This window comes from Brugia malayi, assembly GCF_000002995.4.
Source record: "Brugia malayi strain FR3 genome assembly, contig: Bm_v4_Chr2_contig_001, whole genome shotgun sequence".
In the NCBI taxonomy this organism is placed as follows: domain Eukaryota; kingdom Metazoa; phylum Nematoda; class Chromadorea; order Rhabditida; family Onchocercidae; genus Brugia; species Brugia malayi.
In genome coordinates, this window is record NW_025062476.1 from 3,977,427 (window position 1) to 3,996,306 (window position 18,880).

General features: G+C 30.4%; 1 protein-coding gene across 2 annotated transcripts; it reads right to left on the reverse strand.

Moving 5' to 3' along the window:
* Nucleotides 1–446: 446 nt before the first annotated feature.
* Nucleotides 447–18,403, reverse strand: Bma-mat-2 (meiotic check point regulator protein, putative; the record flags this gene model as incomplete). 2 transcript variants are annotated; one of them, XM_001893603.2, is made up of 39 exons in its annotated part: nt 447–596; nt 1,137–1,410; nt 1,905–2,029; nt 2,219–2,296; nt 2,443–2,560; nt 3,009–3,095; nt 3,418–3,572; nt 3,923–4,045; nt 4,394–4,480; nt 5,215–5,410; nt 5,703–5,832; nt 6,288–6,503; nt 6,692–6,944; nt 7,447–7,614; nt 7,755–7,877; nt 8,317–8,523; nt 8,986–9,112; nt 9,442–9,594; nt 10,028–10,128; nt 10,331–10,530; nt 10,733–10,815; nt 11,205–11,434; nt 12,042–12,119; nt 12,340–12,542; nt 12,653–12,713; nt 12,976–13,065; nt 13,398–13,526; nt 13,582–13,724; nt 14,098–14,182; nt 14,265–14,362; nt 14,769–14,812; nt 15,048–15,168; nt 15,288–15,365; nt 15,905–16,114; nt 16,397–16,473; nt 16,647–16,711; nt 16,893–17,027; nt 17,357–17,494; nt 18,311–18,403. In XM_001893603.2, 39 exons carry the CDS (start codon nt 18,401–18,403, stop codon nt 447–449), a joined length of 5,232 nt encoding a protein of 1,743 aa, XP_001893638.2. The 2 variants fall into 2 exon arrangements, with proteins under 2 accessions (XP_001893638.2, XP_042934270.1); XM_043078336.1 differs by lacking the exons at nt 6,288–6,503; nt 6,692–6,944; nt 7,447–7,614; ... (23 more) ...; nt 17,357–17,494; nt 18,311–18,403 and having other exon boundaries at nt 5,703–5,803.
* Between the last annotated feature and the right edge of the window lie 477 nt (nt 18,404–18,880).

Here is an 18,880-nt window from a genome sequence, read left to right on the forward strand (position 1 = left end):
TAATTTTTCGAACTGTTGAAGTTTAGATGTTAATTTCGTGAGCTGTAGCTCCTAGTTCTGTTTCAGATCGACGTGCAAACCTATCCCATCCTCTTTTCCTCTCTGGAAAGTAACCGGTTTGTGATAAATATCTATACAGTGCTCAGTAGAGGGAGGTGGGCAGTATACGATTTGAAAAATAATATTTCGAGATCCAGTATATGCAATGAGGAGAACACAAAAGAAGGCTACAGGAATTGAATATTTTGGAGTTAAAATTTAATTTGTAGATATGCGAAAAGTAAATCGATTTTGTTAAGTTATCATTTAAAGAAAAAGTAGATATGTAATGAATAAAATGTGCAACAGAAGTATATTTCAAAAATAACGACAAATAAACAATTTGTTGGGTAAATCGAACAGTGAAATGAAGTGGATTATTTGCATCTTCGAACTGTGATTTTACGTTACATTAATGATGTGACAAGCTCATTAGGGATAACGTTCGAACGGATGGGCCATTCATCGTTTTGATCAAATAGGCTTCTTTCGAGAAATGCATCCAGCAAGTCGTACTGAGTACGTGCAAAACGAGGCGGATTTTTTTGGAGCATATCCTGAAGTATATTTAAAGATCTTTGAGCCTTAGCGAATTCGACTTATATTCCAGGATTATATGTCAAATCTAAACGCTAAATGTTGTCCGTATATATTTCGATAGCAGATGTCACATTTAAACAAGTGCTAAAGCGATTCGAGTAATTCAGTTTTCCTTTTTTTTTTCAGAAACATAAATATAAAAGTAGTGCAAAAAATTTAAGATCCATATTCTAGATTCAGTTTAATCAATCTAAACTGGAAATTTTTCATTAACTCCAATTTTATAAATTTTAGGCACTGAGTTACATACTAACCAGTCTAGCAGCTCTATACTACAGCTGAATGTGTAAATATCGAAATCATCAACCACTAACTACTCTTCATTCAAAAAGTCTTATCTTCCACAACTCCTAACATAACACTTTCATTTTCTAATTTTTCCATTCTTCGTCTCAACATTATTAGACAGAATATGAATTTAAAACGGGAAAAATTTCCCAATAAGTAAGAAAACTGATGGGAATGATTGTATAATGTCTAATATCTAGCAAAAATACCTTAACAAATGATAAAGCGTAGTCATAAGCTGCAATGCTACCATTATCGAGCTGAAAATTTCGTATCCAGGATCCGAAAGAAGAGAGATTTGGTTCTTCAATATTTTCTATATCACTAGTTGTTTCCGGTAGATTAAAATCGAATTTTTGTCGGAAATTTTGATCGTTTTGCGTTGCATTGAGTAAATCTTGCTCACATATTGACATTAACATCGGATCATCTTCAGCACTGCACATTTGCTTTATTGTTGCAACAACAATTTTTTGTTCCTTCCTGAAAGGAAAAGTTATTATGAAGATTCATTAATCCGGTTTGGTCAGTTTCTTTAAAGTGCTATGAAAATATGATTTTTTCACATCGTTTTGTAAAAGGTCTAGCTTCAAATGCGAAGTATCATTTAATACAAACTAATTTCAGTCTTATGTCAATACTTTTAATTGGGACAGATGTAAGATATCGAAAAAGTTAAATTCATAAAAATATCCTTAAAAATTAAAAGTTATCACACCTACATTTAAATGACTTCCAGCAATTTTAATTGGATGAAGCTTCTATACAGTTTCAATTATTTCTTAATCCTAGTCTCAATTCTTGTAATATTCATTATTGGAAGTTAGGTTAAAGAATGATCTGTCCACCCTTTCTCACCGGTTGCTGTACTATAGAAATCTGAGAATTCATAACTTAATTCAGTACTGAGAGAAATCAAGAATGAAGAATCCCGTCTATTAATCCACATTTGAAAGTTTAGCAAAACTTCGACTTACTGCCCTAAATAGTTTACTACCATCCGTCCATGTTGCTTTTTCAGAATCTCCTCCAGTTTTTGCTTGTCTGATTCCTGCCTCAAATCAAAAATCCGCTTTTCATATTCCTGCCCACCAATCTGAATCTGAAATTCCAATCCGAATACTTCTATGACTTCACAAACCGAAATCTAAATTTACAAACTAAATTTAAAATTCGTTAAGGAATATTTTTCGATATATACTGTTTCAGAATTCCTTTAATAATTATAATACTATTTCCAACGCCACATTCCCATTCAAAATTTTTTTAATATTTCGCACAAAGCACTTACTTTGTTTAGTAAACTCAACTCAGGTATAATACAAGGTGTACGAAGATTGAGAACATCCGGATATATAACTTTAGATCCCTGAAATTTTAAAAAGCTTCTAAATCCTAGAGATATTTTATAGCGAAAACAACAAACTGAAACTCAGTGCAATTGAAAGAATTTAATTTTGAATAAGGAGTTAACAACCGAAATTTTTATTAAGCAAAGAAAATAAAACTCTTTACCTTAAATGTAATTTCAACCTCGAGCTCTACCAGTTCTTCAGTGTCTGCATCGATGGAGCATAACAAACGTTCCTCGGCTGCAATTACCCAAAGTAATCGAAGAGGTTGTAAATAGGTCCTAGAAAAAAAAAAAAAAAAAAAAAAAAAAAACATGCAGAATAATCACCAATATTTGCTTTATTATTTTTTAAAGACGAGAAAACTTTTTTTATTTGCATTTTGCATAATCTGATAAATAAGAATTGTATAAATGGGAGTGAAATTAACTCATTAAACAAAACCAAAATCATAAAAATTTATTTTTCAGATATTGGAAATAATACATATTCCAATCTGAAAACTTCTATAACTTCACAAACCGAAATTTGAATTTACAAGCTAAATTTAAAATTCGTTAAGAAATATTTTTCGATATATCTTTTTTAGAATTGCCATTCCGATAGGAGAGAGATAAATCTCACAGAATTGCAACTGGTTTTGAGACTAATTTCTTCCACTGTTAATTAACCTATACTTTCTTTTTAGTTAGGATTCGAAAAGAAGATTTATCAGTTGAAGTTACCTACCGATTATCACTAAGCGCATGAGGACTGACTGGAAAGAATGCAATAACAAGTGCAGCAACTGATAAATCATCTGTCTTCAATGCATATCTGAAAAAGGACACTATCAGTAGAGAAATATATTTTGTAATTAATTAATAACGGATAATTTCATCTCCCGTATTCCTCTCGATCACAGATCAATGTATGAATTGAGCAGAACTGATAGCAAATAATGGTAATCTATTTGACTGATGGATAAGTAACTTCTAAATTATCTAACAATTCGAAAAAGTGCGGAGAATAGAACAATTGAAAGTAGAAGAAATCAATTTAAATAAAATTGCTGCTCTCTTTACACTTTTTGCAATAGACAATTCAAATAATTTAGATAGGGAAAAAAAAATTCAGGAGAAGAAACAATTATTTGAACCTCCCACGTCCAAGCATTAGCATTCCCATTACTGTGTTTGTAGCAGCATACAAATTATGTGAAGTATTATCACGATACGCTTCTGGTAATGTTACACGTGTGCGAAGTAATCGACAAAGACGTAGCACTTGTAAGTTTCCACTACCGGCCATAAGCTGGAAATAAAAAAAGTAACACAGTAACTGGGGATGATAATATCAAACATTCATTATTAAGAAAAACGAAGAAATCACATTCTAAATTAACTCTTGTATTTTTCCTTATTATAGCTAAGTTCTAACGCATTTGTCTTAAGTAAAGTAAAACAGATTTAAAAAATATAATTTCTTATATTGTAAGCCTTAAACTACTCAATAATGGTACAGTATTCCAGGCAAGGTGGAAAAATGATTATTTGGGATGTGTCCTGAGAATTTCAACTCTTTTTGGTATATACCTAGAAGAAATGGCAAAAGTTTCTGAAACAAATAAAAACAAATAAAAAAGAAGAAAAGAAGAAACATACGATGCCCAAAGAGTTAACCAGAGTACCAAGCACATTCAGGCAAGCTGTAACGCCGGCGGCAAGATTTAGCTTGCTGCAAATCTGTTGTTCACTTGCTGGTAAAACCAACCTTATATAATACCACTATAAATAAATAAAGTTCTTTAAAAAATCTATTTAAAAATGAGAAGTTAAACATGAGCAGACACAGAAAAATAGTCGAAAGAGTTAGAAGTGGTATTAAACATTAAATGATTGTTCATTAGATTAAGCAGAAACAGTACCGACGATGAAAATAAAAAACAAATACTTTTTGAATGAAGTAACAGCGGTAGTTTAACTGTATCTATGAAACAAACCAGAATATGCAAATAATGATTCGAATAATTTCCATTGTTATCCAACAAAATCAATATTCAACTAGATATATCGGATTTTTACACTCGACTAGAAATATTAGATTTTTCCCTTTAGTAAGAGAAATAAACTTACGATTACATTGAAGGCTTCAGAGTTCCATGTCGATGCAAAACGAATAGCCATTGCAAAGCAGGCACCAGCTACGACATTCAGGTAGGTCTAAAAAATTATATTCTTGGGAAAATTAATGAATTTTAGGATTCTTGGATTAATATCTCTACATTTAATATATCCAGAATCATCAATTCGAACATCATAAATTTAATCGAACAGTGGTAAACGCTAAAAAGAATAAATTGTCCCACAAAATATTTCGAACATTCTATTGTAAAACGTTATATAGGGTTAGGCATGTTGACTGTATCATAGAGTAATATCTTAATATGACTAGCCTTTTTCAAGTTTTATAGAAGCATGTCAGTTCAAATGAGTAACCGAAGACGAAACCACTAATGCAAACAGAAACTTTGATTAAAAAAAATGTTCTGCCAGTACTTTTACGGAATAAAACGCTACTATCTTTCTTATAATTTGAGATTTTCAACAATGTGTTATACGACACATATATATATATTTATAGATCAATTGGTACTTTTGCTATCACTCTCTTCACAACAATTAGCTCTTCTTAATTATACCAAAAAACATCTGAACCAAATAACATGTAAACATTGATAACTTCACCATTGCTTCCATTACACGCAATGATTTCGAGACTAGCTTCATGAGATGATACATATGCCCGACATCCAATAAAACTCAATGATATATCACACTGATGATAATTAATCATTAAAGACAGCAGTACATGGGACATGAGAGAAGATGAAGTTGTCCCTGTCATTCCCTAGTAAAATGATTGCTGAGATAGTAGAGGAAGTAATAGAAGCGACCTGAGCTATTGTTTGCTTATCAACCGCTATTTGTAGCATCCGTAAGTTTTCCTCCTCATCATCATCAATGACAGCTTTCGGTTGTTCATTGAACAAACGCTGCTTATAATTTAGCACAATTGGAGGTACTGATTCTTCCACCCAATGCTTGGAAGCCGTTATTTCATTCCACAAAACAAGATGTCGGCAAAGTGTCCTAAAACTACTTCTATTGTGACTTATGGCTGAAAACTGCCATTACGACTCAAGTAGTAAATCTCTGATTGTTTCCAAATATTCACTTATCATTCTTAGTTACAATTAAGTGATATACAAGAGAAGCATTCTCGAAACCAAGAATTTCAAGAAAGCCTTTCAATCTCTTTTTTGAAGATTTTTTGAAGCATGTTTTTTTTTTAAATTTTAAACAAAATGATTCCTTAAATAAAATTCAGTTTGATAATTACGAATTTAAACTTAATCTTATGAGAGCAAACCAAAAAGATCACCTCAGTAAAATAAGATCAGGTCGAATTTCCTCAATCGCCGATATTGTTTCAGGGATTTTCAAACTTTCTGCTGCCCATTTATTCTCTGTTCGAAGATACATTAGACCAAAAGCAACGGCGGCTGGGCTTGCTACAATAAACTACAATAATCTTGAGCAAGTTGTATAAGAATTCGAGAAATGATTCTTCACGCAATTTTTGCCAACACACTGTGCATAAAAAAGATGAAAAATGAGTATATATGATAGCCTAGAAGAGACAAAATATGTGAAAGTATGTAACACGTTTACAAATAGGAAACAACAGTTCCAACGAAAAACCACGAAATTTGAATTCGAATAATTGAAGGTTCCATGCTAACTTTAATTAGAATAATCAGGCATGATAAGCTTTTTTGGATATACGAAGTAATCGAATCGGTCATAACACTTAAAAAAGATTAAGAAACACTACGAGCAAAGCTATCCAAATATTTTATGCGATGTGTTAAACAAAATAAGGTACTGTACCCTTTGAATCCTATAAACTTTGTTAGCTCATAAATGTTCCTAGATAAAGTGAATGAATAATGAAAATGAAGCTAACCTGTCAAGTGTGGATTAACATTTTCGGATTCTCGAACATGATTTGACTGTGAAAAAGTTGAGGAAGTAGTAGCGTGTCCCGAAGGCCCTTCCGAAGAAGTCGAAGGAAATACGCATAGTGATCGTAATCCACCTTCCATTAGGACGATAAGTCTAGATGCTATTGCAGGGTATTGTTCAACAAACGGGACACTCGACAACAAATCTTCTCCGCGTCCTGCAATTCAAGGAAGAGAATGTATTTTATCAAAGCTGATATTATCAATCATTAATGATATGTAAAAGAAAAAAAAAATTCTCTAAGATTTTTGTAATAGAAATTTATTGGCAGTTTCTTTGTCTGTTCGGTTAAAAAATAAGACAATTTTTATAATTTATAAAGAAGATAAGGAAAATTCAACTAACCCAGAGCAATCAGACCAATGGCAAAACCCGCGGCAAGAGCATAAGAGTAACGATCAGTGGGTGGTTCAGAATCCGGACACGCAGGTCGACCTATCTCATTGACTAACTGACTTAAGATACCCATATGTGATGATTGTGCAAAGAGAAGGCCAAGTGCAACAAGTGCCGCCGTTTGAATCATTGTATCGATATGCAGTTCAAGTAATGTTGGACCCATCATGAATGGTAAATGTGTTACCATCATTTTATACATCTGAAAATTAGTTTAAAAGTTTAAATGTACTGGAAAATATCTTCAAAAAGAATTCTGTTAAAATTTGCATCAAATCTTTTTTTTTTTTTAATTTGTAGAACACGGTTATAGTGAATTATAAAATCAATCTGCAAATTAGGAAAATTACTAATTTTATGATATTACAATGAAATCTTATATGTCCATTGCTGACATTATAACGATATGAAGGTTATACAACATCAAATAATGATTATTTTTAATTTAGTTCTTGGAGTATTGATATTTCGGAAACATGATGTTAAATGTACAACAGTAGCCAGAACTTTATTAGCTTATTTAAAGATTTCAGAAGCATCCAACATCATCTGCATGAAGAGAGTTTCATGTTGTCATGTTAAAAAAAAAAAAAAAAAAAAATACACAGGTAACGAATTCTTTGATGGATTTTAAAAAAGCTTCACAAGAATGGATAAGCATATGAATAAGCCTAGAGACAAATTTATTTTTAATATAACACTACCTGTACATCAGCAGTTGCTCGCCGACTTGCACCACATCCAAGCAAGATTGCAATGCTCATTACCGGATCACCACTACTCAAAAGTTCATGTATGGTAAACAAATTCATACTTGTTATATGACCATTCAATCCAAATGCGTACATCAAACCAGCAGCTTCTGGACCTTGCTGTAGTGAAATGAAAAGTAAATCAAAACTGCCATTGGTAATAGTTAATTTCTCTACTCTAATTTTTAATCTATCTTTATGGAAGTGAACGGGCCGATTTCTGATTTAAGACACAAAGAATTAATACTAAATTTTAATACCAAATTATTAATACTCATCGCAAGCCATTCACTATCAAGATGTAAACTATCCGAATCACCAATACATAATCCAGCAGCTACAGCGTTGTAAAAAGCACCCCATTTGATCATCGGCTTGACCAACTATAACAAATTTATCTTTTATATATCATCTTCATTGCAGTTATATTTAACCATTAAAAATGCATCTTAACAACAGCAATTAATATATCACAAAAGAATTTCCCACGAATATTAAAGTTTTGCTTTTGAATGTGCTAATATTTTCTACTTAGTGACACCTTTAAATCACTATAAAAAAATCAAACCGATTTTTGAACGCATGAAATATATTTCATTGAGAACAAATTCATGTTTGAACTGTATTTGTGTATTTATTTATTGCTGAATTGTTAAATTACTTATCTCTTTAATCAATTAAATTACAACGTAATAATTCTTTGGAAATCGAAGTTATTGTATAATATAAAAGATATTTTACAGTAAACAAGCTATTATGTTTGTTTATTAATTGTATTTAGGCTTTTCCGTTCCATCAGACAAATTTAGCAAAAAGACATACCTCACTTTGTGATAGTTCAATTGGTGTATTCGAGGGATGTAATCGTCCTTGGAGATTAAGTGGTGGTATTGCACGTGGTCGACTGAGGGGAGGTGAAAAAGATCGAAAATCGAGAGTTGAACGTCCAAAAGCATGAGTTATATTACGCATACTAAAGGATTTCAGAAGACGTTCAGCCATTTCACGTTGACTCGCTTCCGAAAGAGTCTGGAAGAGGTAGTGGATCTCAGTATTAATAAGTAAAATAACATTTCTGCACTATTTTAGATCACATCCTATTATTCAGTATATGACATGATAAAGTTAAAATTATGCTAGATAATAACAGAGTTTAAATCTATGCTTAAGAGCAAATAAATTTTGAGGCGACTTTTTGCAACAATTTAACTACTTCAGTTATCCACAATCTCATCAATTGCATGAAACTGCAATATTTAGCTCTTAATTCTATTATTTAATTTCTTGTAAATCACCTAAAGTATATGATTTCAAATAACTTTTAAAATGTATACATCGAAAGAGAAGTCTATATCATTCAGTCCTATCTCGTTGTGCAGAAAAAAAGAACTTTTAAGTTACTGCTGCTATAAATATTATCCAAATATTGGATGAAAAGTGTACAAAGATAGAGAGAAATCTAAGACTCATATAGTAAGATATAAAACTTACTTCATTACTTGATGGTATAAAAATTGGACGTCGACTATCAAGCATTTGTATTACATTAATGCAGCGCAAATCGTGCTTCCATCGTCGTCGTGTAATTAAAAAAATTTCTTCCTCAGACGGCACATGGCTGAAAATTTAGAAAATAAGATTCTAAAAACAAGATGAAAAACAAGATTTTTCAAACTGCTGAAAATTTTCAATCATAGATTTTGAGTATATATATATATATACTAAAAATGAATTTAAATTAGCTTAATTAGAAATATTTTACAAAGTATTTAGCCTAAAGTTCTAAACCTTATTTAAATTTAAGCTATCTCGTGATTCAAAATCAAATTTCTCTCTTCATTATAAAAAAAAATCTGATCAACTACTGCAGTGTGCTGTAGTAAGCACATACTGAACATAATAATAATTATTTAGATTTTGTTTTCTTTTTTAATTTACATCACAAACCTTCGATCTTTCTGATGTACTGCAGGCGTAAGAAAGTGCAAAGTTTTTGTTGACTGCTCATAAAGTAATTCACACAAAATTATAGCAACCGCTGGTGGCAAATCTAACAAAGATGATTTCGTTAATTTGAACAACTGAGCCAATTTTTCACATCTACAAAATAAAAAAAAATTTTTCTAAAATTCATTTTTATTAGTCATACTTCGCTTCTTTATTAAATTCGCTAAGATTTGCTGCCAAACATTTTTTGGATACAAATTCGATTTTAGCTAAAAACAACGGTTATTGACATTTGATACTAATGATTGCTGATTTCTTACTAAATGTCCTACTTATCATTCTGATCATAGGAAAATTATCCATGCATTTTATTCATCTGAAGACAAAATTTCTCAATATCCTAAATTACACAAAAATATATATCATTCATCCAATATGATATTTACTAATTTGATAAAGAAATAGAAGCTAAATTTAATTTTGCTATCCTACTTGTACAAATCATTTTCACAGATTTCATATTCAAATATTCTTCTGAAACTCAAATCACAAATTTTTTGAAGCTTTCCCAAATGCTAAAACAAACTTTTCAACTGCTGAAGAATTTTCATCCAGAATAGTTGCAAACTGTTCCGCATCAGCCTTGGTTAAGCGTAGCTTCTTCTCGTACGATTTTCCTAGAACTTTCTGAAAACAAAATTTGTAAATCAAAATTTCGTTAGAAGTTCGTAAATTTTGGTAAAATTCCAAGAGTAAAATCACATTATTTTTTCGTGTTGAAAAATACATTAAAAAACAAAGTGGAAAAATGACTAAAAGCAGAATTTTAGAAATTATAAAATACGTCAAAAAAGATAATAAATGATAGATACTGAAATAGCAATAAAACCTGAACGTCAACAATATTTTCCAGTCGTTTCAATCCAATAGCAATTGTAATTACAATTGGTGCAAAGAAATGTGATGATGTGATTGATGTCAGATGGCTCTTGTTGTCCAAAAATCGCAACAAATTATCATGCCATGATGGTATACGTTCCGGTGAAAAACGAGAACTCATTAAAAGTGTTTGAAGCACTTTTCGTCCACCTATGAAAATATGAAAGCTCCTATATGCTTATTTGTGCAGAGCTCTATAAATTTAAAAGTTAAACAGCAAGTTCTCAATTACTTTTATATAATTCAATGATTTATCGGCTTTCAGATATCTAATTATAAGCGAATGTAAGAAATGATGACTGACATGAAGGTTACTCAATACCAAGCAAAAAAAAATTTTAAATATACTTACCCTCCAAAATTTTGAAATTGTGATTAGACAATATGGAAAAGTCCTTTCTGTAGTAATCACCATAACTCTTTAGATCAAAAACCCTGCAGTGAAATTTTCAGCGTTTTGAAAATCACGAATGTCAATTTCTTGAAACATAAATTTGAGACTAAGGTAACAGAATTTGAAACATGTCTCAAATTCTTTGCAATTAATTGAAGTCTATCGTTATAACAAACAATTCAAACAAGTTTACTCTGAAGATAATATACATGCCAAAAAAAGCTAAAAATTTTCGCTAACAAACGGAAAAAAAACCAACTTCTAAAAGTGATGATTGAGGATCCTTACCAGAAAAAGAGACTATTCCTGTTAATCACAAGCTTTATTGGAAATTTCTAAAGCTACGAAGCTAATTACATCGTAATTTACTTTATAAAACGCCTATACTACTCATGTGACGGATCTTCCTCGAATTACTAACTGTGCTTACTGAGCAAAAGCATGTAGTGATGATGCTAAAATGAATAGCAACGAAACTGTGCGCCTATCCAATTTAGCCGATTCATAAATAGCATGCAATCCGGAAAATATCGCCAAAGAATAATTATACAAATTGCCGTCATCGTTAACTGTAACATTATAACATTTTGGGGCACTATTTTCTGCGTTATCAAAATTCCACCATCGGCTGACACAGAGATGCTTCATTTTCTGCCAACTCTGGAATAATTTTTAGGAGACATAACATGATATTTGAAAAATATTTGTTGAAATTAAAATTTCTTTTTGTCTGAAACACAGTTTGAAAAAATCTTTTAAACTCGCATTCTGCATTGCTGAAATGACAACTTATGTACCAAGTGAAAAAAAAAAAAAAAAACTAAAACTCGAAAACTCCAAGCATAGAGTTATAGAAAAATCGCTTTAAACTTTTTTTCTTTAAATCACAAATCATGTTCTGTGCATAGAAATTAAGTTAATTCTATTATTAAGTAAATCAGGAAAACTAATATAATCATTAAAAAAAAGCTTATCAAAACCAAAATTTTCTTGGAAGCTGTCTAAATCTAGCTTAAAACATAGAAAGAATTTTTGAGCATAAACGATGCAAGTAAAATAAATGAGTTGAATTGTAAAAGAAAAATATAACTATTATGTTTTGTTTAATTAATGTCAACTACACAATAAGCTAATAAAAGCTTCGATAAAAATCAATAAAAAATTGATATTTTTGACCACCACAAGGAATAACTTGTCATTAATAAATATATAGACCACTATTAACACAAATCTTAAGTGAAAATAGTTAAGCAGTTCATACACTTACACCGATATGCTTAGAATGTTCAGTACGCTTTTTCTTTTCATGCACTTCTTCTTCACATCGACTTCGAAGTAAGTTTATCTAAAAATAAATCAGAAATTTCATTTAAACTATTTTAAAATCTCCATAAAACACAAACAGGAAAAATGTAGCTCTGAAACAAAGTGAAATAGTATAAGAAAAGCAATGCATAGAATTTTGTAAAATGGTGTAAAATACTTCCTAAATGAAACTAAATGTAAAACTCAAAATTAATAACGTAATAACCAAAATAATTTTTTTTTAATTAAAAAAAAAATACTTCGCGGAAAACAGGAAAATCTTGAATGTGAAGTCCACATTGCACAAAAAGGAACTGTACGAACATAGCAACTTCTGCAGCAATGCGATTATCATAATAGTGATCTAACAGACCAGAAGTATTACTCGTGCACCAAGATGACGACAGTTTCATTGCTTTATCTAATGGTAAATTTGAACAAACTTGCGACAGGCATTCAGCAACTATAAACAGAATGTAAATGAAGAGGCAATAAAGCAGATAAAATTATAATCTACCATTTTTTTTTTTTTTAAAAAAAAAAAAAAGAATGATGAAAAAAAGGAGAAATAACCAAAAGGTGAGGATGCAATTGACGGCAGCTTACACATCACCAATTCATGCTTCTGTGTCTCCTACAACAATCGGATTTTTTCATTATAGCTCAAAAATATTGACTGAAAGTTTTCATTTCATTTTCAAATTAAAACTATTAAAATATCTGAAATTCAGTGTCAAAAGTTCAAAACACTATTTAGTTATTACTTATTGAATTGAGACAGTCGCTTTATATTAAAACATTTTAGACATAAGGAATTCCACTGCATTTATGAAAAAAATGAAAACTTGAACATATATTGAACATATATGAATTTAAATGTTTTGGGATAAACTTACTAGGATTATATGACCTACAAAGGCAGTACGCAATTCAACAACTGGAGCACATATTGACAGACCGCGAGTGACCGTATGCTCTTGCATGTCCTAAAAATTCTATATCATTTATTTTCAACTTTTTACAAAATGAGTAGGAAAAAAGAAGTGAAGTGCTATATACATATAATTAGGAAACTGCAACCTCATACTAGAATCCATTAATATTTCTAATTCAATATAAAACTGAATCAAATATTTCTATATTCCCTTTTAAATACAAAAAATTAGGCAATTAAACTTAGTGCTTTCTCTAAGCAATTAGAAGTAAATCTACACTAAGAAATAGAAAAAAAAAAAAAACCAAGTAATGATGGTTTTGTTACGTCATTCATTAATTTGGAAGTATCTAAATATAAATGAGTCAACAAAATATACGTTACTTGATTGTTAGCGGAAGATTCTTTGAGGTTTATAAACTCATAATTCCCATATAAAGCACCGATACGAGTAATACCACTATAAAGAATCACAGCACCATCGAGATCAATCACTGCCATCATTTTTCGTCCCTGTAGAAAAGAATATGTAATACCATCCTTAATTCAAAGACATAAAAAAGCATACCTTGACATCTGCAGCTCCTTTACACGGAATTGTAGTAAAGGAACTTATAGTCATTCGTCCTTCATCATGCATTTTTCCCCGAACACATTTTAAGAGATTTTGCTCTGCTAGATAAAAACATATATACATTTGACCGATAAAATCTGAAACGAAATTTAGATATCTTAATTACTCGTATCACTGCTTTATGACGAAAAACAATGTATCATTAAGTGGATGAAAAGTAATGTTATTATAGCTGATATGAGATTCCCCCGCATCATTTTGATTTCAATTTATTATTTTTCCCTAATATTCATATACGAAAGTATTCAACTTACGGTCATCTCAACAGCGTAAACATGCAAAATCATAATTACCATACTTCTGCTTGTTAAATTATTATATTTATTTCTCGAATGGTCTTAACGAAATGCTATGGAAAAATGGCTTCTTATTTTTGTAATAATAATAAAAAAAAAGAACTGAAACAGATTTTTAAATTTCCAAACCTATTTACAAAAGGTAAACTTAAACCTTCAGTAAGAAATGCAGTAGTTGCAGGACCACTTGTTTCAGGATCTACCTGACGTCGTTCAGTCCATATACATTCCATACAAATCTACAAGAGAATTTCAAGAAAAATGACGAAAATAGATTTAGTCTGAAAAAGCAGAATGAGCAACAGCAAAAAAATGAATTACCTCAGGTGCCAGAAGATCGAGTTCTGAACCACGAGTTTCAATCAAGGAAATAATACTATCATCACAAAATGAACTAAGGCGAGGCGTGGTATGTGCACCTACAATGATATATATCACCATTTTTTTTCTCTACTGAACCGATGTGAAATCGCTTAAAAATAGCTGATATTACATATTATCCGAAAAGATATGGATCTTCTATGGAATTACTCAACATTGAACAATAAGTAATTCAATAGTAAAAACTACGCAGCAGACCAATAATCAAGCAAATAAACGGAAGGTTCCAGAAATTCAACAACAGTATTATACTTTCAGTCTGCTTTTTGAAAGAAGAGATGAAAGAAGCATTTCTTCATATTTTGTAGTTGCAATTAAATTTTGAGAGGATAAATATATCAAACAAAGCTTTTCTCAGTAATATTAGGGTTTAAGCTTAAGGGAAAAAGAAAGTGATTTTAAAATCTAGAATTCCCTTCGAAATTAAATTAAATTATTCTTTACTTCCTCCTCGTAAGCGCAAAATCGGAGAATCTGTGACTGATCGGCTGCAAGTGAAGTCAAATTAATTTTCAACTTTCTTTCCAAACTATAAGAAATAGAAAACTTTGCTCTATACCGCTGAGATATTTCAAATTCTAACTTCGTATTTATTTATTGTAACGATAGTAGATTAAACAGAAACCGAACGTTGTTTTACACGGTTTCTTTTTATATAGAAGCAACTTAGAGTGTTATTTTTAATAAATAAAATTAACAAAAACACAATATCAAAAAACTAACTTCGTTGAAGATCGCTGAGCAGGACTTGTAGTAGGAAAAGGTAAGGACTGTATTAGTGCAGCTGCTGCAGTCATGGATCGTGTACGAACTGATCGTGTTTGAGGTGTCACCCAAATATCATCTGAAAAAAGGATTAATTTTCCGTGAATTCTAGAAAAGAAAGCAGAAATCAAGCAAAAATCAAAAAAAAAAAAAGGAAATTTATCATAATATGCAAAAAAAAAGAAAAGAAAAAATCACCAGCAAACGAATCATTTTTGCCAAAACGATGCCTTGATTGACTTCCCATTTGCGGTGTAGATAGTTGACTTGATCGACCTGATAAATGAAGTAAAAGATTTCAAATCTCATTCACAACTTTAACTATGATACTATTATTTCATTCTTATCACTAATTTTCATACACTGTTCACCAGGAAAATCAGTTAAGTTCTACTTGTTGTGTTGTGCGTAGAATGCATAGTAATACACATTAATTGAACATAAAAGATTAATTTCCTGAGTATTAGAAATTTTGAATTAAAACAAAATTAAAAATATCCTAGTTTAAATGAGCTAACATGATAAGTCACAAAAACAAAAACTACATTGCAATACGCTGTAAATGACTGAATATAACTACAATTCGTACCACTTTTAAGTCTCTACAAAAAGCTACTACCAGTTCACTTCAATGCATTTAAAACTGATTTACTAATGACAGTGAATATTTCTATTATTAAAACATCTTGCAAGGATTTCAGTAATTGATATTATTAATATGAGATAGGATGACAGAAGATATTCTTTAAGGCACTCCACAAATCAAATTTAAATATAGCTTCCTGAAATTTCCTTCAAGTTATTAAGAAACTAACCAACAGGTGTAAGTGTTGTATTACATGAGACAACACTTTCCGCCTTACTTGCTGCACATTTCCACTCCGCTTTTGTTGCTTTTCGTATCCAATACAACGAATGAACTCGAGCAGTCGTTGAGTAAGTTAATAAAAGTTGACAATCATTTAATGCTTCTAACAATGCTACTTCGGTACCATCCCAAACATAATGTGAAGAACCTTCTGAATCTGAAATGTACATTGAAATATTATAAATGATCGAAGTATTTTCGATAGTTGTCAAAACTAGCACTTCTTTAATAAGTCTCTCCACTTTAAACAATACAAGTTCATAGATATTAAACAAATTACATTGTTGAAATTACACATATTTTTATCCCTCAAGTCAGTCATTTACCTTAATCTGATGCCGCCCAAATTTACCTTCAATAGTTATTTTATCCTTATAAAATTTTATATGCTCAAATTCAAATAAATCACTCCCTTCAGAATAAATAAAGGTAAAAATACCTTTATTTTTTGATATTATTGGTAATATCTCGCAGTACGGATGTGACAATGAAAACAAGTGTGGGAAATTCGCAATTCTGAAATACATACTATAAATTTTCTAAATAGTAACGCAACTTTAAGTGATTTGCAAATGAATGCTATCACACAATATTTCCATTGTTAACTTTTGGTTACTACTAATATCCTTTAGACAATTTGCTACTAATGCAAATTTAATTGAAAAATAAGTTGTTTAAAAAAGCCTTACGATGACGGTAATGGGGCAGTTCGTTGCAAAATCAAGCCTAATGCACTTCGAAATACGCGTTTTACCTGCAAAATCAATTGAGTCCACGATCTGATCGAATAATTAAATTTGAATGGATAATTGGGGTTCCAAATGTCTAAAACGACAAAAATGCACACTTTCGTAGATTTTTTTCATCTGGTATCTAGTAATAGCACAAATTTTAGCTTTTGGAAAATTTTTTAATCAAATAACTAAAATTATTACAGTGAACGGTAGTGTAATTGTGTAAGAAATCCAATCAGTATCAGAAGCAAATATAAGATTTTTGTGTCCAATAAGACAAACACCATGCAATGGATCGACATCAGCAGAATTGTTCGGAAATTCACACCAAAATGCCTAAAAAAAAAAAAAAAAAAAAAACTAGAGTAGAAAGTTGAGAGGTGAAGAAAAGCTTTTTGAAGCTTAAAGATGCAGGAATTAAAAGAGTCCATAAAAGATAAAATAAGATAATTTTGAAAGTCGGTAAGTAAAGATGAATTTTAAAGAATAATTTTTTGATTAAAAAAAAGTGAATGAGAATCTGAAGAAAAGAATATGATATGAAAACTCAAATAAACAAAAGATCAAAAGTACATAAACAACCACAACATTATAGTGGAAAATGCAAGACATAAATGAATGAAAATAACATTTTAAGAAAAAAAAAACCAATAATGATAACTAACATCTAGTAATGCGAAATCTGCTGTAAGTCTACGTCGAATTACACCTGATGGATATTCCTGAATTGTAACTGAATCGTCCAGAATCACAAGTTTTTCTCCACCACATTTCGACAAACTTCGGTATCGAATCTTATGTTCCTGAAAGTAATGGTAAATTGTTGATTCTTCAGTGATCAAATAATAATAATAATAATAATATTTACTAAATTATAAAAAATAGCTGGACAGAAATAACATATAGCTGTAATTTTAATGTAATTAATTGATCCTAGCAACTTACGAAATAATCGGAAATTAAGCTTCTAATTTTTATTTCTATATGCACAGTTCAGTTTTTTACTAATGGTTGTGTACTTAACGCTCCATTAGTCATTGTCTACTAGAAAAAAATTATTTTCAAAAAGTCTATACAATCCTTAATAATAATGAAACCTGATGAATCTATATAGAAAATTAATCATTCTTAATCAGTATGTGATTAATCATTAATTAGTATGTGAGGTGATCCCCAGTACTTTAAATAGATTATTTGCCATTAAAAATAATTGGTAACTTAGATTAATAATAATGATTATTTCTATAACATAAACAGTTCGCCACTGTATTCAATCGGAATTAAACTAAAAGTGTCAAATATTTGAATATTTCAAATACTCTGAGCATTACAAAACCTTTCCGTATCAGTTTACAGATAGAAACATACAACCAACAGAACTAAAGTTCTGCTTTAAATCTTGTATATTTCAGTACCAATTAAATATTTAAGTTTTCATGCTTAAATTACGGAAGTTATTAACGTGCCTGCAAATTGTTCAAGTATACAACGTCTAAGTATATCATTTATTTCAAATGAATTCCAAATCAATCATTCTTAATTACTTAAGTATCATTCTTAATTACATAAATTCATAAAATGACAACAAATGAATATCGTGAAAAAGAAAAACGTTATACTTCCGATTCTCCTGCAATAGGTTCCACCAAATCAGCAACAATCATATCACTACAGTCAGTTATTTGCTCGTTATCACTTCCACAACCATGCATTCAATCCAGGCAACAAATCTGAAAGAAATTTTCAAGAAAATTCGCGTATTGTTCGTTTTATGATCACAACAAATCACTGATTAGTGATATAAGTTGACTAGAATATAAAAGAATACACTGTAATATGACTCGACTTACCAAAAAAATAATTAAAAAGTAAATAACAGAAAAACTGTGATAGTAAATGAGGTTACCAGCAATATAATAATCTTTTATGAGTAATATACTACTTATAAGGAAATAATTTTTAAAAAACACTGTAAAGTGAAATAAGACTATGCAGAATACTCCCGAGTTTTGGTTCTTTTTTTGTTTATGATATGAAAAAATACAACTTAGTTTGAGGGAAGGTCAAAAATAAAACAACTCGTTATCATTTAGCAACAAAACGATGCATGCAATTTCAAATCAAAAGTTTCAGTTAATTATCACTTTCGCTGAAAAGAAGAAATTTCAAATAACAAATTTGATTTGCAT